The following is a 24,539-nucleotide window of genomic DNA, read 5'->3' as shown; positions in this document are numbered from 1 at the left end:
TGAGTCCCTACTGCTACCTAGAGGCACAGTCTACAGGGGCTACAAACAGACTGGCTCTGAGGATGAATTTAAAGGGGATAGGGAAGGGTTTGTTACGAAGGCAGGTTTGATAAAACTTCCAGGTCTAGGAGGGGACGGGGTGATGTGAGAATTGGGAGACAAGGTGAGAGGCTGGAGCTCCTTCCTCTATCTCCTTGTGGGACTCTGCAGCTGAGGATGTGGGTCTGGATCCCACCAGGGGCCATCACTCAGGGGTCCTTCGACTTGCTTATATGAAATAAGAGTACTAGACAGGACCGCCATCGAAGAGGCTCTCCTTTGAGTCAAGTGTGAGGATTTGCCTCATGTAGTAACAATGACAGAGTTCTGCCTGGAACCCTTCTAATCACTTTATGCCATTTTTGTGCCCTTCGATTTTTTGTCTGCATGTGTAGAAAGCCAAAAGTTCCTGAGAATTTACTTCCCAGTCCTCCATCCCCATTCCAGACCTAACCATTGGCTGGCAGCCGTGATTTGGAACGATAGTGATACATGACCTGCCCTATAGAGTTCTCCTGCAGGCCCAGGTCACAGCCCCCTGGATTTGGCCTGAACCTGTACCTGGGCTTCCTCCCCTTCACTGCCCTGCTTCCCCCACTCCCTCCCCAGTCTCCCCTGGGAAACCTTCCTTAATCGATCATTTGCAGATCAATCCACATGAGTCTGATGCCAGGAAACTAACTAAAGACACCCCTCGAGGCCAGAAGCAGTCTGGCTGGAAGGAAAACTGAAATACCGTCGCAGAGAAGTGTTTCTTAGATAAGTCCTAGAACGAGCAAGTCCTGTCCTACCATAAATCACATAACCATCGTGGTGGAGTTATATGCAAAATACAGCAGGGGTCTGAGAAGGAACACCCAAGTTGGCTCGGGGCGCTCAGGGAAAGCTTCTGGAGGAAGTAGCACGTGAGCAAAGACTTGAAAGATTATAAATAGAATTTGTCCCACAAATGTGGAGGAGAGAGGTCATTCTGAGCAGGAGAAGCAGAGCGGCATGGGCAAAGAGACAAGGGCGGGAAAAAGAGATGTGTTCTAGAAAGTATATGTGGCTCTCTCTTCTTGGAGTCTTAAGAGGAATGCTGAAAGATAAACTGCAGAAAGCAAACTCATCGGAACCTTGTGGGCGTGGAGCCGGGGGATGGGGAGGGAGAGATGGAGGCACCCAGGCTGACTTCTGGTGTTTATCTTGACTTAGTAGATGCAGTTCATTGACGTGAGGAACACAGGGAGAGAAGTCCCTATAGAAGAGGAGACAGTTCGTTTCTGGGTACTTTTGAAGACGCCTGTAGGACACGCAGGTGAATATGCGGTTCTGGGTGCATTCAATGTGTGTGCCAAGTTCTTTAAGTCTATTTTCTGATCCTTATTCTTACAGAATCCAGAGCCGTCTGACTCCCAAATTCAACATGCTTCAACAATACTATCAATTCACAGCTTCTCTTTCGGGAGGCATCGGTGTGGTTAAACGCTGGCGTAGCAGGTGGTATAAAGTGAGAAGAGAGATGGGGATGTAGAAAGGTCAAACTTGAGCGTGTGTCTGCGACAAAGTTGCCATTGTCTAGGGGGACAGCACCCCTTGGAGTTGTGCACTGCACAGCCTGTGTGGTGCTTTATTGAAGAGCTTAGAAAAGGGGCTGATATACCAACAGAGAGACGAAAGACGCAGGAAAAATAAAACCTCCTAACCGCTAGGCATGGCCCCGCCCCCCGCCAAGCAGGTCTGGCATCCCCGTTCCCGAGTGAGCATGCGCACCGCTGCACTCACCATCCTCCTCTGTCTGCACCACCAGCTGCTCGCTCTCCATCCGGCCCTCGGGGTTGGACAGCAGCAGCCGCAGTCGGATGGTCATGAAGGGGCGCAGGCCCCGCAGGGTGTAGTGGGAGGAGGTCTGAATGAGCTCCTCGGCCTCGTACTGCTGCTGGTTGAACACGTACTGGTACTGCACCGTGAGGTTGTAGCTGTGGCAGCGGGTCACCGCGTAGCCGAAGGGCTCCCACTGCAGCGTCAGCTGCCGGGCTCGGATGTCCACGATCTCCACGTTTTGCGGGCCGTGCACCGGGTCTGCAAGACACACACGCAAGACACAGGGCTCTGAGGAGGCTGTCAGGAAGGTGGGATGGAGGCCCCGCTAAAACAGCTCTTCAAACTCAGCCCAATCACTCAGCCACTGCCTTTCTGATTTCATCACCTAGGGTATAATTTAATTAACATTTTTCTGTAAATCAAACTCCCTCTTTTTTAAATAAGGCATCTAAAAGAAAACATAACTATTTAAAGGGAAAACCTGAATCACTTGCCATAAATAAATGTTTACCATTTAAAACAATGCAAAGTTCTTTTCATCAGGGTACCACCAAAAACCATGTTGGGTACCATTAACACCACACACAACACTTTGGGGAAATGCTAATTGAGAAGGATGCTGGAGTTCTGATCTGCCTCTTTACATTTCATCTGGCCACATCCCCTCCCCTTGAGAAACCAGCCCCATTTCTTTAGTTCACCACACCAAGGTGCACAGTCTAGAAATTAAATCGTATCCTCAACACACAGCATCCTCAACAGGTCACCGTAACCCATTGACAGTGCCTTGGAATGTCCCTTCCTTCCAATGACAACACAACTCATCCTTTCCTAGCCTCTCACAACAGTCCTCAACCCTTCCTTCTTTCCTCTCCACTTTTTTCCAAACAGGCCCCTCCAGGGGCATCATTCTAAAAACAGATCTGATCCAGCAATCCCACTCCTGGGCATATATCCAGACAAACTGTAATTCAAAAAGATACATGTACCCCTATGTTCACAGCAGCACTATTCACAGTAGCCAAGACATGGAAACAACCTAAATGTCCATTGACAGAGGGATGGATAAAGAAGATGTAGTATACATATACAATGAAATATTCCTCAGCCATAAAAAAGAAAGCAATAATGCCATTTGCAGCTACATGGATGTACCCAGAGATTATCACACTAAGCGAAGTAAGTCAGAAAGAGAAAGACAAATACCATATGATATCACTTATATGTGGAATCTAAAATATGACACAAATAAACTTACCTACGAAACAGACTCACAGACATAGAGAACAGACTTGTGGTTGCCAAGGAGGAGGGGGTTCCAGGGAGGGAAGGATTAGGAGTTTGGTATTAGCAGATGCACACTATTATACATAGAAACAACAAGGTCCTACTGTGTAGCACAGGGAACTATATTCAATATCTTGTAATAAACCATAATGGAAAAGAATATGAAAAGGAATATATATATATAACTGAATCACTTTGTTGTACACCGGAAACTAATACAACATTGTAAATCAACTATACTTTAATTAAAAAAAATAAAAACAGATCTGATCATGCCTTCTCACCCTAGTGCTGTCTCCCATCCCATCTCTCCCTACAGATCTTGGTCCCAGACCCCCATATATAACATTGGCTATGTTTATTTTATCACGAATATTCTATTTACACTTTACACAAATTAAATAGATGTTTTTGTGCAAAACAGATAATAAAAACCAAAACTTTTCTTTTTTTAATCCCCATATGTAAAGCTCATTCTATAAGGTTGAGGCACTTGTTACGATAGAAAGGTAACTTCTTTTATGATCGGCATTCCCCATAGATTCAATCCGTGTACTTCCCCCCTGGCCCCGCCCACCATGCTACCTCACTAGCTGTGTGACCTTGGGCAAGGGCATTGCATCTCTGAGCCTTAATTTCTTCATCTATAAAGTGGAAATTATTGCGCTAATCTCAGAGGGCCATTAATGTGTATAAAATGAACTGTAAAGAGAGAGAGAAAATTGTCTCTACCTAACAGTGGGCGTTCCTCTTAGAGAGAATGGCCCTTCTTGGAGAAATGCTTTAAGAAGCTTGTTTGGGGCTTCCCTGGTGGCGCAGTGGTTGGGATCCGCCTGCCGATGCGGGGTTCGTGCCCTGGTCCGGGAGGGTCCCGCGGGCCGCGGAGCGGCTGGGCCCATGGGCCATGGCCACTGAGCCTGCGCGTCCGGAGCCTGTGCTCTGCAATGGAAGAGGCCGCACCAGTGAGAGGCCCGCATACCGCAAAAAAAAAAGAAGCTTGTTTGGAGTAGATGCTGCAGTCCCAGGGCCTTGGGATCGGCTGTGCTTAGCCTTTAGAGGAAGAGAAAAATAAACTCACTGGCTGCTGGGTTTGAATAGGAGAGGATGGGGGTGAACAAGATGGTGTATTTTGGGGTGGAGCCCAATGGGACTGTTCTCATGTGACTCCAAGTCTTCAGCAGGGTCCTGAAAATACCACAAAATGATTGGCTGTGATTTGATTTCCTGGGGCTTCTGAGATCTGCATGCCTCACTTGGGCCAAGTAAGGTGCCGCATGGGAACAAAGGGACCAGAGGCAAAGGGGACTTGGAAAACATGTCCATGTGTGTTACTGACACCTTGAGAGATGATTTGGGCTTTCTCAGGCTATGGAATTAAGAGGTTCAAGGACATCTCAGTTCAAGTGCAAAAGACAAGACCTTTGGTGGCCCTGTGGGTTAGATACACATGGGTGAAAGTGTTCTGTAAGTTCGAGAACTTGCATTCAAGAAAGGGCAAGACAGTGGCTCTTTATTAAGCAGTAACTATGGGCTGGGCAGTTGTGTGCTGAAAACAACTGTCCGACATAGGGAACGGAGGCCAAAGAAGGGACATGACTTGCCCAGGGCCAAACAGCTAAGTCCCCAGCTCCGGACTCCCACAGCACTTTGCACAGCTATCCAGCCCACTCAGCATCCATCACGCTTTCTAGGAACTGCTTGTTCCTTTATACATCATTCCTCCCAGGCTGCAAGGGACCACGTGCTGTTTGTCCAGCAACCCCAGCACATGGCACTGAGTCTGTTGATGGGCCAGTTCATGTTGTTTAAAACGAGATGAACAGACGGTGACCTGTTTTTGAGAACTGAGCTTGGACCCCCTTGACTCCACAGTCCCCTGTTCTGTCCCCTCTAGCACATCACCGAGTCTTTAAGGTGAACTTATCTATTTTTCAATTCAAGCAAGAGAACGTCCTAGAATCCTACACGATGGAAACTAGTCTTCAAAATGCATGACGGAGGCATTCATGCTTTCACTATAGCCCCCTCAAACCTCAGATGCCAAACCCAGCTTCTGCTCCGGTAATTGCCTACAGCAGGGAGAGTCTCAGGTTTACATTCCGGTTGGTACAAACAAGTTAGAAATTGCTGAGAAAGCCTTGTGCGTGCAGTGGAGATTGGTTTGTTGAATGTACATCCCTTGTGTAAATATGTCCAAGCCTAGAGCCTAGGGTTTCTGCCTCCAGATAAGACTCCGTCCATATGACCTTCTTGAGTAACAGCCTACAGGCCACTGAGATGGCATACAGTGGGAAGAGGGTGTGGCTTATCTGGGAAGCTGGAAAGTCTTCCTCTGATGGACAAGTGGCTTGGCCTCCGGGCTCACTGTCTCTTTGCCCTTAGATGTGGCAATGAGGGCCCTGTCCTGAGCCCTGTGAATTGGGGAGCACGCTCCGGCCATCTGCAGACTCTGCCCTCCTCCTGAAGCAGGAGTCAACGGGCCCATGTCCCCACCTGGTGCCTATGCTCCCCGTTCTGGACTGGGCTCCAGACGCCTGACAGCCTAGAATTCCCTGTCCCAGTGGCTCCAAACTCATTTCCGGGGCTTGTGTGAGCCTCTTCCCTTGACTTGGCCATCCAAGGTCACACCACATTCCATGTACGTACCGCTAGGCCCAACGGGTGACCAGAGCGTGGCTGTTTGGAGGAGGACACCTTTGTGGGGCGGGATGGAGTCAGGTGAAAGGAGAAGGAAAGAGGCTGCAGGTCTGTGTGTGCATCTTGTCCCAGACCCATTTGTGTTCTTACATATGTTAGGGACAAGTGTATACGTACGTGTGTGTGTGATTGACGAACTCGTATCTTCAGAAGCTTCTTTATTCTGCAGCTGCCTCTGGAAGGTAGGGTGGGCCTCCTCACTTCTGATCACTGATCACTCCTCTCCTTTCCACGGTAGATCTTACTGCAGCACCATTTTCAACCTAATACCAGAGCCCAACCTGCAGCATGCACCCTTCCACCTCCCAATGCCCTCCCTCATTTTCCACTGCTCATTCTTTGAACCCTACATCCCTAAAGCAGAGTGAGTGTGCTGCATCCTGAATCCTTTTACACCTCCATGCTTCCCTCTGCTCGGGCTGCCACTGGCAGACCCCTATTCAATATATTCAAGGCCGGCCTCCAATGCCACCCTTTCTTTGTAACTTTCTCCAAAAGCCTTTCTTGCCCAGGCAGAATGAATCATCATCTGTTTTCTTTTTCTTTCTTTTTTTTTTTGCAGTACGTGGGCCTCTTACTGTTGTGGCCTCTCCCGTTGCGGAGCACAGGCTCCGGACGCGCAGGCTCAGCGGCCATGGCTCACGGGCCCAGCCGCTACGCGGGGCATGTGGGATCCTCCTGGAACGGGGCACGAATCCGTGTCCCCTGCATCGGCAGGCGGACTCTCAACCACTGCGCCACCAGGGAAGCCCCCCCTTTTTTTTTTTCAACTGTTTTCTTTAACACTTCTCCCATAGTCCTTATCGAATTGCAGATTAACGTTTGCATGCTTGGTTCATGCTCACCTCCCCTGCTAAGCTGTGAGCACCTAGATCTCTTCATTTTTATAACGGGACATATAGCTGATTAATAAATGAAGAATGAGTAAATCCAGAAAGCAGGGGATAACTGAAGACCAAACCAGAATCAAGGTCTTAACATCCTGCAGGGGAAATGCAGTAAGTGAAGGGGTGAATCAGGGCTCTCTCTATACTTCAACTGTTAAGGTAATCATGTGGTTCAGTTAGAATTCCAGCCTCTTGTTTTATATGGACCCAGCCCCCATTCCTGCTGTCAAAGGCAAGAGCTGTAGAATCTCCTAATGACCTTAATCAAGGCAGAACATCTTATTTTAAAAAAAAGGAGCAGCAAAGCAGATTTCCAATTCATGAATTTTCTATGTATTCATCTTTGCACGTGGAGTTGGCTGTAACATACATACTATTCAAAAGTTGAACCTAAATGGAGATAATTTGGGGCATGGGGCTGGAAACGTGGAGGTGGATAGCTTGTATGTAAAATTAATTTTTTATCCATTTGGAGATGCAATTTGAATTCCTTTCAAATTAAATTGCAATGGAGTCCTAGGCAGCTGGAAACATTATTGCCTACCTAATTTGATACTGCAGGAGCAGTTAATACATTGACAGATAGTTCGATGTGACCATTAATTTGCAATTTCTGCATGGAAATGCTACACGAAGGGAAAAAAGGTAGAAGGAACAAAAATAAAATCCATCTTCTTTCAGCATCATCCAAACCTACTCTCTTGCTTCCTTTCTGCCATCTCCTCTAATTTATTACAGATGTTTGGTGGACAGGAATTCGTTAAATATTATCACAGACATCCTTATGAAGGTAGGCAAGGACAGGAATCCAGAGGCTTCCCTTAGGGATATTGGTACCCTCACCATCCAAGGTCACTGGGTCCTACCTACCCCGGCCACTAGAATCAGGTGACTCTGTGGTCACCCTCTTGCAGCGATGTCATAGAGAAGGCATGTCATTCACACGTCCGTTGGCTTACCCAATACTGAAAAAATACTCTTAAGCAGGGAGGCATCATGACATGGTAAAAAAGAGTGCTGGATCTGTCATCACCTGGACCTAAAGCAAGTCACTTGTCCCATCTGCGTCTTTGCCTCATTTTTCTCATGTGTAACGCGGGGATGGTACTTCTGCCTTTTGGGGCTACGAGGTGAATTAAGGAGGGAGTGTCCACCAAGCTCCCAGATGGTACTTGGCCCAGCTGTATTCCCTTAAATACAGCTCCCACCTCCAGAAGGGAGGCAAGGCAGGGGAGCCACTGAGATAAAACAAAAGTCCTGCAGGTGACCGTGGACCCCTGGCCTGGTTCTCTGTCCAGCTGACTGCTGGGTTCATGCTTTTTAACCAACTGTAGTTTGGAGTTAGCAAGGTCCTGTTAATGCATGTTCAGATATAGCTCTATCTATTCTTTCCTTTCTACAAACACGTCTTGGACCTCTGAGATGGGACAGGCATTAGGGATGCGGGGGAATGAGACAGACATGTTCTAGCCTTCAAGAGATTCATGCTCTAGAGGGGGATGCAGACACGACAATTGTGAAGGATGGAAGCCAGAAGGAGCTTTTGCAGGGAAAGTGCTGGGCTTCCAGGCAGCACATGTCAGAAAGACACAGCCTTACGCTGGAAACTCATCTAAGCCAATTTAATCATGACTTGTGCACAACGTTACATTCTTTTTCATAGAAACCAGAAGCCACCAAAGAAATCTGAGGTGAGCGAGGGTTAACGATTCCTCCATAACTGCATTATTAGGTTATAATAAAAGCAAGTCTCTGGCTAAATTCTACTACACAGATGAGCATTTAGTACACAAATGTTTATTAGCAAGCAGGCACAAAATAGGTCAGACAATCCATTCCATAAAGCTCAATGAAGCTCAGCAACCTGTCTTAGTCTTTTTAGGTGACCTGGTTCCTATCTTGCATGTAGGCTCATTTAAGGCAGTTATGACAGTATTCTCAGGTAGGAGTTGACAAGCTTTTTGTTGTTGTTGTTAAAAGTCTAGATAGTAAATATTTTAAGCTTTGTGAGTCAGACAGTCTCTGTTTCAGCTATTTGTCTCTGCTGTTGTAATGCAAAGGCAGACACGGAAAATGTGTAGACAAATGGGCATGGCTGTGATTCTATGAAAGCTTATTTACAAAAATAGAGATAAACTGGGAGTTTGGGATTGACACGTACACACTGCTACATTTAAAATAAAATGCCTTTCCATGAAAAAAAAAAAAAAAAAGATAGCCTAGGCTGTGGGCTGTACCTTGCCTACTCCTGGTCTAGGGGCAAATCAAGTACCGTTACAGACATATCCGGTAACCAGGAATCATTCTCAACCAACAGGTGACACAGGACTGTTGAGGAATCAAGGCTTGGATACCATCCCTAAGGCTAAGAGCTAGAGGCCTTACTGGTTTCTCCTACGTTATGTACATTTAGAAAGCGCTTTCACAATATTTTGGCCAACCCACATATTTTGAATACTTTCAATTTCACCAATTAGAGTCCATTTACAATACTTATGCTAGTTGACAGGCCCCTGATTTCAACCACCACAATCAATTTCTGGCACTGAGTGTACTGATTAGCAAGATGAAGGTTGTGGATCAAGACATGGTATCAGAAACACCTGGGCTATGTAGCGTTGTCTCTGGAGATGGGGCTTCTCAACTGGAATACCAGGGGACTTCCCCTAACCAGTATGGTCTTGATGGGAAGGCTGGCAGCTCTGGGTTACAGCTTAACCCGTAACTCATCCATATCATTCCACTGGTAAATATTTGAGAGTAAATCACCAATAGTGTAATGTGGAGTCTAGAGGCCAAGAAGGCTGTCCTGAAGGAGGGGGCCTTGGGCAAAGGATGGATGGGATTTAACGAGGTAAAGGTACAAGTTTTGGGGGGGACGGAGAATGGAGAGTAGGGAGTGGGAAGGTTAAGCCCCAGGCAAAGGAGTCAGCACGTTTAAAGTCCAAAATACAAGAATAAAGGAGCAAATGGCCGTCAAGATTCTGCTGCACGAATGGACATGCCACAGGAGCAGGAATCCCCTCCCTCCCACTGTAAATGCACACTCCATGCAGTGACGTGTCAAGCCAGTCTGAGTGTTTCACACTACAGTAATGGTCCCTCCCACTATTCCTAAGAAGTAAGTGAGAAGAGCAAATAAATAGTTGTAACGGAGTGATGCAAGTATCCTTTGTCAAAAGTCAAGCACTGGACAAATTCATTCTCTTAATGAACATTTTTGAGTTCCTACCACATACCAGGCATTACACTAGATGTAGGAGTGAACCAAACAAAAATCCTCTCTGCCCTTAAGGGGCTTACATTCTCGTGGGACATGGGAGATTAAATAATATATGAGATAATCAAAAAATTAGAATGTCAGATGGCAGTAAGTGCTCTAGAGGAAAATCAAGCAGGGAAGGGAGATTAGGGGGTTCAAGGAAGGTTGGGTCTAAAATTTCACTTCTTTGATTTCAGGTCCTGCTACCAGCTCCTTGATCTTTCTTGATTTTTCCTCTCTCTTTACACTAAAATCCTTACTCTTGCCCTGGACACGGCTTACCTTGAAATATTTATTGAGCACCTATGGAATGGTAGGCTAAGTGTTGGGGACAAAGCGTTAACAAGAACAGACATGGTCCCTGTCACCCTGGAGCTTAAAATCTGGTGGGGGACACAGAGTGAAACAATCATAATGACAATCCAACATGTGAGCTGACAAAACTGCATGTTGTCGTAAGTGTTCTGAAGGAAAGCGATGGGGGTTAGCTGGATAAAAATGGCCATTAGGGCCTCTAGGCGTGACGGTCAGGAAGATACTTCTGCAGAGCTGACATGTTCACTGAATGTTATCACCCTTCCCTCCTCTCTCTAGTCCCTCCTTTCTCTCAGCTTCCATTCATTCTTTGAATCTTAGTTGTTCTGGGAAAGCCTTCTCTCAAATGCTTATCTTTCCCATCGTTGGGTTAGGTGTCCCGCTCCACGTCCCCACACTGAACGGATGGGTGAACTTGGTTGGAATGTAACACAGGGTAAAACCAGGGCTGGTGCACCAGCCCTGTCTTGTGGGCGCTACCGTTCAGCGGCTTGGGGTATGGATGGGAGCCACGAGTCAGATACGGCCCAGGTTCAAGAGGCAACCTATGCGCTGGGGGCCACGGACCTCAGGCCAAGGGTGAGCATGACAGCTGCCATCCAAGGACCTTGGGATAGTTATTAGGCCATTGTCTCTCGGCTCCAACACCCCTTCTACGCCCTGTTTCATGATGCTGGGGCTGCTATTCCATAAGTCACATCTCTGCTCCATCACCTGGCTCTATGCTAGTCTCTGCCGGTAGGGAGCGATAGAGGGAGCCCGCGGGGCTCCAGGAGGAAGAAGAGAGTGCTTCCTGTTCCTGTGGGCATCACTCCAGTATCACTTCTTCACCCCCCCAGGGAAGTTCATTCTGTCACAGCAGTTGCATCTAGTTTGCAGTTTCTCCAGCACTGAAAGAGCAAGCTTCACTGCAGAACCTCAGAGACACCAGCACCAGCCAAAAAGAGCGCCCTCTTCCAATTTTTAAAACGCTTCTAATTCCAGTCTGTTCCCTTGCTCTCCCCAAGCCTAGCAGTACCTGTTCCCACAGTTGCTATATTGGTATAATACTTTCATGTTCTCTTTTTACCTTTGCAGTTTCCCAGCCAATTCTTTATATATAGTTAACCAGAGGTTTCCAAACTTTCATGGTGGCCTTGGTGTTTTGGTAATTTTTTCGCAGAGTTCCTAACCCAAGAAATAACTAATAGTTTCATTTATTCATTAGTCCAAACAACTTAATAAGTATTTATAGCCTAACCGCTTAACAGCGGTTTAAGAAAACAATACACACAAATCAAAAGAAAAAATATGTTAATTCCATTCTTAAATAACCATGGTTGCTTACTCATGGGATACATGCATCTGTCAAGCCCTACACAACTTCTCAAACTATGGATTCAGGTTAGACACTGCTGCTCTTGTTGCCTGCGCCATGTTGATTTTTCTGCAATACTTGCTTTTCACCTCAGTAACAACAGGAAGGCTAGCTTGGCAAAGATATGATGTCAGCGAAAGAAATGTAGCCCAATCTAATGTTGAAACTGTGGATCACCTCAACTTAGTAGTTTGTACAATGTCTGACAGATGACACTATTTTTCGTGATCATTTAAAATCAAAATTCTAAATGCCCTCACACGGTACCTTGGGGGGTTCATTGAAGTAGCCTGGGCTGCCTCAGCACAGTTTGAGAACCATGATAGTTAACAACTCATAAGGGGCAATTCTCTCTGTTAGAGTAAATGGTGTGACGAATCTCTGACCTCTACCTTGACTGATCTAGAGGCAGGACCCCAAGGCCTGAACTTGATCATTTAGCGTCTCCCACCTTCCTCTCCCCATGCTCCATTCTGCCTTGGTACCCCATGCCTACAAATCCGATGTTCTAGCTGGTCGCACTCTGCTTCCCAGCTCTGGCACGGGCCTGGTGCTTCCCTCTCTGCCCCATCCAGATGCAGCCACCTGGCGGGTTGCTGAGCGAGAAGCAGGGTGGCTGACCACACCTCCTGTCACATCAACGGCTCAGGTGTTCAAACGCCAGGAAGAATTAAATGGACACCAGCACAAGATTGCAGCCTGGAAATAAAAGCTGTAGAATGTTTTAAAATTACTTTTCTGGCCGAGGAAACTGGGTTGGAAAGAGAGACGCAATTTCTAAATTACATGGTTTCAGTTTCCAGAGAAAGAGTTTCAGGGTGGGGTGGGGGGAGAAGGTGAGCCCATAGCATCTCTGGGCTTCACTTCAATTTACACTTAATTCATGGCAAGTCCCCTTGTCTGTTAAAAAAAAAAAAAAAAAAAACTAAAAGAAAAAAGGAAAAGGGAAAAAAAACTGGAGAAAGAATAAAACCTGAAACATCTTTGATGGTTCAAAGCCACGTAGCACTGAGCCCAGGTAAGGGATTAGCATTCCGAACACTGCTTCTCCTTGGGACACACAGTCTGGCTGTGAACAACACGGGCCCTGGAATTAGGAAACAGTCCATAGTGTAGCTAATCTGCCATTGCTGTGATGCTGGTAGGAAGCCATTTGCAATGTAAATCAAATTATTTCCAGAATATGTCAAACAAACAAACAAAAGTAATATCTCCTGATTGGACTCTGATAGCCCCCCTCCCAGAACTACTACCACCTTCCCTTTCAGCTGGAGAGTTCAGCTTTTTATATTCGGATCTGAGGTCTTTCAAAGTGGAGGCTGCCCACAAGAGAGAAGCCCCCGCCCCAGGACATTCTTGATCTCCCAAGGAATCACATTTATCTGTAGACACGGCTCAGGACTGCTGGACCTTGGAGAGGTCTGCTGTGTCAGCAGCCGCAGAAATGCCTACCAAGCTTTCTTATGATGTCCAACACTTTATTTTATTTTTTTTTTTGGAAATGTACAAGAGTATCATTACATTGAAGGAAGAATTTCAAACAAAAACCACTGTCAGTGAAAGGTGGCTTATTCTCTGCGGAGTCTCATTTGAGACTCACCTAGGCAAGGAGAAAGGGCACGTGATGAAGCAAAAGTGTTGTCTATCCCAGTCACCTTGTGGCAAAACACCAAGAAGAGAACCCCAGCAGAAGAGCAGGGGCAGGAGGACAGAAGCTGGAAGACCCATCTACCCCCGATTATCTGCCTCACTCACTTGTGAAGCACCCCCTGGCCTCGGTGAGCACCTCTCAGCAAAGGTGAGGGGCTAAAATGTATACATGGTGTTTCCTGGATGATCCTTCTAATAGAAGGTGGCTCCTGGCCATGACACTGTGAGACACAATCTTAGCACAGGCTCTTACATAAGCCGCCAAATGATAATCCTTCACCTCAAAATCCTGGAGAGGTCACCAGCCTTCCCTCCGGATTTTCAATGTCAATTTACCCTTCTAAAGCTGTCTCTGCACAATGTAAGCTTTTTCTTAGGTGTGTTCAGTCAAATGCCCTTCCCACACTTCACCTCCTCTCCACCTGTAAATACTCCTCCTCAGGTGCCTGACATTTACACACTTTCTCTCTCCTGTCCATTACAACTTATTTACGAGCTGCATGACCTTGAATGAATCTTTGTACCCTTCCTGAACCCATTTTACAATATCTAAAGTGAAGCTAACGATCCGTATCTCCTAGGATTCTTGTGAGATTAAAATGAAATTATATGTGCTCATATACTAGTGGGATGTTGCTGTGTTAACAAACAGCCCCCAAAGTCACTGGTTTATAACCACAGACATTTGTCCTTGAGCTCTTGTCTGATATAGGCTGGGCTCAGGCCTGCTCCACGTGTGTTTATTCCAGGGCCCAGGCTGAAAGGGCAGCAGTTACTCAGGGCATGTTCTTTCTACAGCAGATGCACCAGAGCCAAGCCAATCCAACTCTTGCCAATGCAAGAGTTCGTAAGGCCTCCTTCATGTCATGTCCAGTATTGGACGTGTCCACCATATTGGCCAAAGCAAGTGTCTAGGCCAGCCCAACATCGAGGGGGCTGAGCCTCCCACGGTGGGGAAGTGGGGATTGAGGAAGTGAGTATTTGCTGAATGATAACCCCAACTATCACAGGTCAATATGGGTTCACGTTTTGGTTAACATGACCAGCCCAGCACTTCACATAGCACAGACTTGGTCCCCCGAGGGGAGGAAAGTCTGACTTTGAGTCTGGTCTCTAGGGAGCCAGAATATTCTGCTGAAAACACAAGGCACATGTGGCTGCCTGCTCTACCTCCATGCGGACTATTCTGTGATGTGTCCCAGGGAGAGGGGGGCAGAAGTCTAACAGACACACCTGGAGGATACACCTGGCATTTTGAAGTCCCTTCTTAATCCCAATACAAACCTTCTGATCCAGCAGCCAAAATGGTCAGGTAATTCATTCCTGTCCTCACCTCCCAATACTGGCTCAGACCACATCCCTCCAAATCCCCTGCTATCTTTTGCTCCAAATCAAAACTCCTGTGATAGGCAAAATAATGACCTTCCAAAGATGTCCACATCCTGATACCCAGAACCTGTGAATAGGTTACCTTAGGTGGCAAAAGAAACACTGTGGATGTGAATAAGGGTCTTGAAATTAAGTTAAAGAAGATTATCCTGCATTATCTGAGTGGGCTCAGCGTACGCACAAGGGTCCTTATAAGAGAGAAGCAGAGGTCAGAAAGAGGAGAGAATGCTGCGCTGCTGGCCTTGAGGATTAAGGAAGAAGCCACAAGCCAGAGAATACAGGCAGCCTCTAGAAACTGGAAAAGGCAAACAGATTCTCCCTTAGAGCCTGCAGAAGCAACACAGCCCTGCAGACCTGTTTTAGATTTCTGACCTCCAGAATAATAAATTTGTGTTGTTTTAAGCCACTAAGTCTGTGTTGATTTGTCACAGCAGCAATAGGAAACTAATACAACCTTCAAATATTATTCTGTGATTTCTATATTTTTACACACTCTTCATTCTCATTGCCTTCCCTTCATAGATGCACATTATTATATGTTTCACATATGTTCCTTTGCTTGAATGAGTTCTTAGAAAATGCATGTCATGGTTTAGTATGCATGCATATTAATTATTTATGTCAGCATATGTTATGGCTCCTTCCCCTTTTCATCACTCAGCACTCTGATTTTGACATCCGCCTAGGCTGCCATGTGCCCTCAGTCCATTACTCTCCATGGTCCACAGTGTTTCACGGTGTACGTCCTCCATAGCTTATCCATCTACTTGCCACTGATGGACATGCAGTTTGTTTCCAACTCATCACTACCAGAAACTGTTTAATTTTATGCAATTTTATCATGTGCGTAGCTCCATGTAAATACTGATACCACCTAATTTCAACTGTCTCCTCACAGGGCTCACTCATGCTGACCCTTTACAGACACATTACACTTTCCTCCCCACCATCTGAAACCCTTAGCAACCACCAATTTGTTCTCTACCTCTATAATTTTATGATTCCAAGAATGGTACATAAATGAAGTCACATAGTATGTAACATTTTGAGATTTTCTTTTTCACTTAGCGTAATTCCCTTGACAATCAGCCCATCTGTTGCCTCTATTAATAGTTGGCTCCTTTTTTACGGCTGAGTAGTATTTCATCGTATGGATGTCCCACTGTTTGTTTAACCAATTTCACCCACTGAAGGACATCTGGGTAGTTTCCGGTTTGTGGTTAAAAAGGTTCTGGTACCAATTCCAACATGTGGAGGTGGGGGTTTCCCACATAGCACCAAGTAATTATCCAGACACCAGCTGGGTGCCCTACAATTCAACTCAATTCTGACACCATCTACCCTGAGATAGCATCAGATTCCACAGGTTAAGGGTTCAGTCCTACAAGAACACCCCTCACCCCGCCCCCACACTTCAGCTGCCCGTTGTAAGTCCAGGTTCTCACCTGTACTTCTGACCAACTAGCTATAAATCAGAGGTCCCCAGGACCCTCTCCTCCAGTTTGATTAATTTGCCAGGGCAGCTCACAGAACTCAGAGAAATATTTTACTTATAGATTACTGTATTATTACAAAAGGATACAACTCAGAAGCAGCCAATGGAACTGATACACAAGACAAGGTCTGGGAAAGGGTATGGAGCTTCCATGCCCTCTCAGCACGCTTTTATTTTTTTATAAAGCACCCTTTATAAAAAAAAATAAACTGACAAACTATTTTCCAGAGTGACTGAACCAGTTTACTACATTCCCTCAAGTGGTATATCAGCCATCCTATTTCTTCACATCCTCACCAGTATCTGGTGCCATCACTATTGGTTTTTGTGGGTTTTTTTTGCGGTACGCGGGCCTCTCACTGTTGTGGCCTCTCCCGTTGCAGAACACAGGCTCCGGACGTGCAGGCTCAGCAGCCATGGCTCACAGGCCCAGCCGCTCCACGGCATGTGGGATCTTCCCGGACCGGGGCACTAACCCGTGTCCCCTGCATCGGCGGGCAGACTCTCAACCATTGCGCCACCAGGGAAGCCCCACTATTGTTTTTATTAGCCATTCAGATAGGTGTATAGTGATGCCCCCTGGTTTTAATTTGCATTTCCCTAATGGCTAATGATGTTGAACATCTTTTCATGTGCTTTTTGCCATCTGTACATCCAGCTCATTTGTTTTTAACTTTTGTTTTCTAGTAAATGAATTTAAAGCTCCAGATTTTCCTTTAAGTATTGTTTTAGCTCTGCTCTATTGTACAATATAGAAATGCTCTGCTTTCATTATTATTCACTTCATGATTCTTTATGATTTCCGTTTCAACCCAAGTGTTATTTAGTAATATGTTATTTAGTTGTCAAATTCATGGGATTTTTAAAGCTGTCCTTTAGTTATTAATTTCTAATTTTATTGTAAAATAGTTGAGGAACATGGGCTGTGTGATACTGATTCTTTTGAATTTATTTGGGCTTCTTTTATGGCCTAATACATATTCTATTTTTTTTGATTGTCTTGTGTGTGCTCAAAAAATGTGTTTTCTTGGTTTAGGTGTAGAGTTCTATATATTAAAATGATTTACTATCAATTTGTCAATATGTTAATAAGCTTGAGTTTATGAATTATATATTTCAGATCTTGAACATCTGTTTATTTTTGCCTATTTGATATTATTCCATTTAAATAGATTGATCTCCTAGTTTGGTCATTAACTTGCTTCCACCAAGAATGACTGCCATATCAACCACCATAATTTGTGAATGCTTATCCATTATTTCATGTACAGTTTCAAATTCTGTGTCCTGGGCACTTGACTAAGCACTTTGCTTATATCGCATTTACTTTATGGATACAGCCTTAACTAGAGACTAAAATAAACATACACACCATAGTTGGCCTAAAAGCAGCCATCAATTAAGAAAGTGTTCAAGCTCGACAATAAAATAATGTTATAATAATTTACATAATTAAATTATAATTTTTATAATTTACATAATTCTCAGCATCTCCATTTTATAGATGAGGAAACTGTGGGTCTAGAAGCAAACTGACTATATCATGCACCCAGCAAATGGCAGAGCTGACATTTCAACGCAGATTTTCCCGGTAAGTCCATGCTTTTAATGACTCTACTCTCAGACTCGGTTTGTTCGTTTGCAAAAGGAGGGGGCCCTCCCCATCCTCAGAGGACCTTTAGGATTTGTTTTTAGGCTAAGAAATTCTCCATCATCATCATTGTCCGAGTTAATATTTGGCAAGCTCTTGCTATGTAAGTTCTAGGTTCTGTGCTAAGAACTGCGTGTGCATGATCCCTCATGGCCACCCTACAAGTTAGGTATTGAAATCCTAATGTTACAGAGGGCTCAGATAGGGTTCCCAGCTAGGATACGAACTCACTGGTGATGACTCCAGGACCTATGTTCCTAATCACAATACTAGACTTAGTGTTACCTGAAAACTGGGTTCACCTCTTGATGGCTGTTGAGTCAATGACCACAACCAAGCCAAAGACTGTTAATTACTGAGACCTGTTCAAGGACAACCATTGAGACCAGGCTTAGATCACAAAATGGCTTAGGCCAAAATGGCTTCTCTTATGTCAAGAAAGCCATTCCTAGTTCTCCGGGGACCTCCTAACTTAGATGCTTACACTAGGTCTCCCACACTGAACTGGAGGCTTTACAAACAACACTTCATGTAGCCCCACAAGAACCTTGAGAGGAAGGAAGTAGTGTGCTTCCAGTGGTTCTCTGGATGATTCCAGGGTCTCCTGAAAGAAGTCCTCTGCCCCTCTTACTTGATGGAATCGCTTCTTCCAATTGCGTGTCACCTGAAGCACAGCATCCTTTTTTGCTTTTCCATAAGCGAACACACTCCTACATGCAACCCTTATCCTTTGCCCGAGGTGCTTTCACACTATTCGCTCATTTCTTCCTCTTCATCACCCCCTCCAACTCAACTCCCCATTTTCTAGGCATGTACACCTGCCCTGCCCCCCCCCCCAACACAACTGATCCTTTCCAGTTTTCTCCTGGAAAAGTCGTACCTTAAAAAGGACTGCTAAGCCAGATACAACTTACAGTATCTTCTAAATGTGGAGACGTGGGCTGCTCTCACTCATCCGACCCTTTTATCTACTCACTGTTTTGCCCTCCCCACGGTTCCCTGGAGTAACGAGAGAGAGCAATGAGTTATTACCATGTTAAGCTGCACTAAATGGCTTTGTGTTATGCTTAGAGACCTCTGGAGAAAAAACGATGAGATCACTACATCTTTTGTTCTTAGGAAAACAATGTGGCAAAAAGACACTTCTATCGTCTATTTTAATTTGTTTTTATTGATCTCTTTCAAAATTAGGGAAACAAGTTTTCTCACTGCAGATGTGTGACAGTGCATGGGGAGGTCCTAGTTCTAAAGAGTAATGAAGGGGCTATGAAAGAGAGCCTCTTCCTAAGGTGGGAGGGAGGGGGAGGGTGGTGGGTAGGCAAGTCCCTAGGAAAGAAAATACGCAGAGGAAGGAAACCCAGCAGATATGAATGGTTAACTCTGAGTGGTGAGTTCATGAGTGATGTGTCATCAAAGAGGCCTTTCATGACCTCAATCAAAAATACTACCCTCCCCAACCACCGTGTCACTATCACACCAATCTTTGTTCTTTTCTTGGCACTTGCAAAAATTACCTCATTCATTTATTTACAGAATTGTTTACTTGCCTGATTCCCCCTACCCTAGCCTGAAAAATGAATTGCACAAGAGCAAGCACTTTGTATATTTGGTTTTCTGTTCTTTCCCTAGCTCCTAGATTCGCACTTGGCACATAACAGGTAGTCAGATATTTAAATGAAGAGATAGGCATGCGGAATAAAAGTTCTTCTCTGTCCCCAATCTTCTGTGATTTCCAAATTTCCTATCATGAGCAAAAACTCCTTCTCTGATTAGGAAAAAAAGAAAAACATTAGGTTTAATTTAGCATCATTTACTCCTAGAAGCCTTTCCTGTTTCCTCAGGCACAGGTGAGTCTTTCTCTTCTGATCTCCCAAAAGTCTTTATACCTCTCACTGGACACTGGGCTTTGTCATACTAATACTCTAACTGTGTGCATAACTTGTCTTCTCCTCCCTGGAATCTAAGGTCCTTGAGTGTTAGACTCATAAACTGTCAGAGTAGGAAAGAACTTAAAGATCATCAGGTATAACTTTCCCTTTCACAGATGAGGACAATGAGAAGCACAGATGTGATCTATCTAAACTTAACAGCAAAGATAATGAAGGAAAATGTCATATTCTCCATGTCATGTTTTCTTTGTTCAAATTGTTTTATGACGTTGGATTAGTGCTGTGGCAGGTCCAGCACTTTTCCTGGGAACCCAGACCTTTGGACCCTGTTCTCTAGGTCACAGCACAGTGCCTTCTGCATTTGTACTCACATTCCCTACCTCATGGCATCTACTCAGTTTCTGGAAGAAGCAGGAAGGGTAGGCAAGTAGAAGAGCTGCACCTTCTCACCTTATTTTGCAGGTACACATGTGGCATCCTACTTTTATGGCCAAAGAATTAACAAGGAGAAGGTAAAATAAAATGAGTCTCTGGCCACTGTCTAAAGGTACGCGGACCAATCCCAAGTGGGTTTCTGATAAACGTGTGCGGAGCCTCTTTCAGCGTTTGTCACCAGGGTCTCAGTGCTCCCTTAAGGAAATGGGAGCTTAGCTCTAAAAATATTTCAGTGTGAGGTATTTAAGACATATGGAAAAGTACACGTCGCAATAAACCGAACACCCCCAAACCCCGCACCTTAAACACTAAATTAAGATTTAGCATTCCCATGCAGTTATTCATGTTTCTTTTCCACATATATGTATCTAAGAATTACGATGAAGGTTTGAAAACTATATTATTGCTATTATATATGTATCCTTCTGCAGCTTCTATCATTTTAGTAAATAACTTTTATACTGATCTGAAATCTAACAACATTGATATAATATTTTACTCCTTAAAATTTACTGTAATTACAAATTTGTTAATTTATAATATTTTTCTCTCTAGACAATCATGTTACACACAAGTGTTATATATATGTATATATATATTTTTTGCATACTTTCTAGCAATTTTCTAGTAATTATACTTAAAAAAATTCTCTAACCATATTGGCTGCTTCTAATATCATGTTAAATAGAAATAGTGTTGGTGCATTCCTTCCTCAGTTTTGTTTTTTGGTGTTTTTTTTTTTTGGTTTTAAATGTAATGTTCTAAAATTTCCTTATTTATTATGATGCTTATTGTCTTATTTTTGAAGATGCCCGTTATCAGATTAACAGTTATTTTCTATTCCTAGATTTATGAGTTTTTTTCTTATTATCAATGGGTTTTTAATCTTAGCAAATGATTTTATGCATCTATTCATCTATTAGTCTTCTATTTGGATTAATATGGTAATTACATTAACATATTTTCTAATGTTAGATAACCCCTGCACTTTCTCAATGAAACCTAATTTTGCTTTCATCTATTTACTCTTTTATTTTTTTAATTTAAACTTTTAATTGACATATACATGCAGAAAAATGCATAAAAGGAAGCATTTGGGGACATTTCCACCCAAATAATGAACTATGAGAAAAAGAAAGCAAGAAAACAATTCTGTTTAAAATCACATCAAAAAGAATAAAATACCCAGGAATAAACTTAACCAAGGAAGTGAAAGAACTATACTCTGAAAACTGAAAAAACATTAATGAAGGAAACTGAAGATGATACAAAGAAATGGAAAGATAACCTGTGCACATGGATTAGAAGAATATCATATATATTTATTCTTCTTTACCTTATTTTTCACTCAATTATGTTTGTGACTGTCATCCATATTGAGTGGTTCATTTATGGTTGGTTCACTCATTTTTATTGTCCTATAAGATGAGACAATATGAATGTAAATAAACTGTAATTTACTCCTCAATTCTCCTGACGTAGACATTTATGTTAGTAGCACATTTTTAGCTATGGTAAACAAAGTTGCTCCAAATGTTCATGTATGTATCTCTTGAGAGTTCATGTGCAAGACTTTCTCTAGCCTAGGCTGTATATCTGTGAGTGAAACTACTGGATATTATGGTATGCACATCTTCCATTTAATAGATAATGGCAAATTGTTTATCAAAGTGGTTGTAGGAAATTACATTCTCATGAAGAATGTTTAAAAAAAAAAAGTTGCTGTTGTTCTAAAGAGTGGCCAACATCTGGTAATTCAGGCTGTTTGATTATTGCCAATCTTATAAGTGTATTTATTACTTTAGTATCAGCTGTATTTTTAGGTATCCTCTTTTATTCCTAATATTTATTTATGCCAACTTTTTTTCTTTTTCTTTTTCTTTTTCTTTTTTTTTTTTTTGTGCTAGGCGGGCCTCTCACTGTTGTGGCCTCTCCCGTTGCAGAGCACAGGCTCCGGTCGCGCAGGCTCAGCGGCCACGGCTCACGGGCCCAGCCGCTCCGCGGTACGTGGGATCTTCCCGGACCGGGGCACGAACCCGCGTCCCCTGCATCGGCAGGCGGACTCTCAACCACTGAGCCACCAGGGAAGCCCTGTTTATCAGTTTTTATAACTGTTTTATGTATTCTTGAAAAGAATGTATATTCTCTAATCTTTGGATGAAGCATTTTATATTTTTCAACTGGTTCCATCTTATTAATCTAATTAATCATGCAAATATCTTTTTATTAATAATTTGCCAGCTTGGTCTGTCCGTTACAGAGAGATGTGTGTCTGATATTATTTCCGTGCATTCCTCTCATGCTTTGTTCACAGCCTCCTTGCTGTTCTTAGAACAGGCCAAGAACTCCGCCTCTTCTGGGCCAGTATACTTGTTGATTCCACTACTTGGAATGCTTTTATCCACTGCATGTACTTGTCTTTCTCCCTCCCTTCATTCAGGTCACTCATGAAGAAGTCATACCTTCGTCACAATATAAACAACAACCCCCTTGCTCCATCACTTTCTGTCCTCTTACCCTCATCTATTTTTTTCCTTCTTGCACTTATCAACAGCTGACTTACATGAAATACATTGGTTTTCATTCTCTCCTCTAGCCAGGAGAATGTGTGCTTCATGAAGAGCAGAAATTTTGATGTATTTGTCATCTCCTCACCACTTAGAAGGAAGCCTTAAATAAAACAGATGTTCAGCAAACATGTGTTTAATGACTGAAGGACTATCAAAAATCTCCAGCTGACATATCTGAAATTTTCTCTTTGCAATTTTGTCAAATTTGACTTGACATATTTTTATGTTATTATGTGCATAGAAGTTTAGAGTCATTGGAACTCACAGATTAAACAAATCTTTTGTAACTGGGAAGTAAATCAAACCCTCTTTCAGTAAAACAAAAATTATCATTTTACTTTCAGTCTATTTTATCTGACATTAATATGGTTTCACCAGCTTTTAAAAATTATTATGACTGTTTTCCTGATATATTTTTTTCCACATTGGACTTTCCATCTCTCTGTAGCCTTATGTTTTAGGTGTGTCTCTTTTAAAATTGCATAACTTTTGTTTTCTAATCAAATGTAACAATTTCATGTTTAAACTAGAGAATTTAGCTTATTTGCATGTGCTGAGAATACTATTAAGAACTATCTGATTGGCCAAAAAGTTCGTTCGGGTTTTCTGTAGGATGTTATGGAAAAACCCAAATGAACTTTTTGGCCAACCCAATATCTTACCATCTTATGTTGTCTTGCTTTTTCTATGCTTTGTTCTTCTTTTCTTGTTTTGCTTTAAAATTATTGAGTTTTTAATTCCATTTTATTAGTCTAGCCTCTTTTTTTTTAAATCTTTAAATATTTTGCTAGACTTTGCAAGTCATCAGGGATAAATTATGCAGAAATGTCTGTGAACTTTATGCATTCATACAGCATCCATTCAACGTGTCCTACATTCTGGGAGCTGGGCAGGGAGTCATCACAATAGACTATCTCATGGAATTCAAATACTAACTCCACCCACCAAGGAAATCACTTTTTTTTTTTTTTTTTTTTTTTTTTTTTGCGGTATGCGGGCCTCTCACTGTTGTGGCCTCTCCCGTTGCGGAGCACAGGCTCCGGACGCACAGGCCCAGCGGCCATGGCTCACGGGCTTAGTTGCTCCGCGGCATGTGGGATCTTCCCGGACCAGGGCACGAACCCGTGTCTCCTGCATCGGCAGGCGGATTCTCAACCACTGCGCCACCAGGGAAGCCCCAAGGAAATCACTTTTAAGTTTCCCCTGAGGGTGATTCCTCCCTTTCTCTCTCCCTATTTTATCTCCAACCAAACAACTCAGTCACCAAGCATACTGCTGTTTATCAAGGGGTTCTTAAGTTTCAGAAATATGTCTGGTCGAGTTCATGACTTCATTATTTTAAATGGCTATGCAACAAATTGGCCTCTTTAGTTTTTTGTTGAAATGACAGATTTTTAGGGTCGTAGGTAAGAGTGAGTTTGATATGAGCGACTGGAACTATTGCTTTAAATGAGTAAATTAACACTTCTCCGCATATCAAGATGAGTCTACCCTCTGCCTGGTTTCCAAGGGACACAGATGGCTCACAATCCTCTATGACATTGGAAAGAGAAAAGAAACATGAGTTGTATTTGCCCTTTGACTATGTTTTCCCTTGGAATCTGATTAAAGTATATTTTACTTTGTTCTTTGTCCTTTTGAAAGCATTCAGCTCAGTGAAAGGTTGAGTCAAAACAGGCAGCTGAAAAGCTTCCCTGTGTTCCTTCCCCATGGGTTCTGTAACTGGTGGTAACAAAGTCACTTCCAGGCAGAAAGATACAAAGCTGTTGACTCAATTAGAGGGTTACATATATCCTATTCCATGCTCAGTGAG

At 43.5% G+C, this 24,539-nt stretch overlaps 1 protein-coding gene across 27 annotated transcripts in view; it reads right to left on the bottom strand.

The window, feature by feature from the left end:
• Positions 1-24,539, bottom strand: part of PTPRT (protein tyrosine phosphatase receptor type T) — a 1,303,183-nt gene that overhangs the window by 398,167 nt on the left and 880,477 nt on the right. For all 27 annotated transcript variants that reach the window (XM_067013228.1, XM_067013229.1, XM_067013240.1 and 24 more), the window contains one exon: positions 1,804-2,100. In XM_067013228.1, the coding sequence (XP_066869329.1) occupies positions 1,804-2,100 (297 nt within the window). The remainder of the gene's footprint in view (positions 1-1,803; positions 2,101-24,539) is intronic.

The sequence above is a fragment of the Kogia breviceps genome, chromosome 14, assembly GCF_026419965.1.
Source record: "Kogia breviceps isolate mKogBre1 chromosome 14, mKogBre1 haplotype 1, whole genome shotgun sequence".
NCBI lineage: Eukaryota > Metazoa > Chordata > Mammalia > Artiodactyla > Physeteridae > Kogia > Kogia breviceps.
This window is presented reverse-complemented; position numbering and strand designations above follow the sequence as displayed.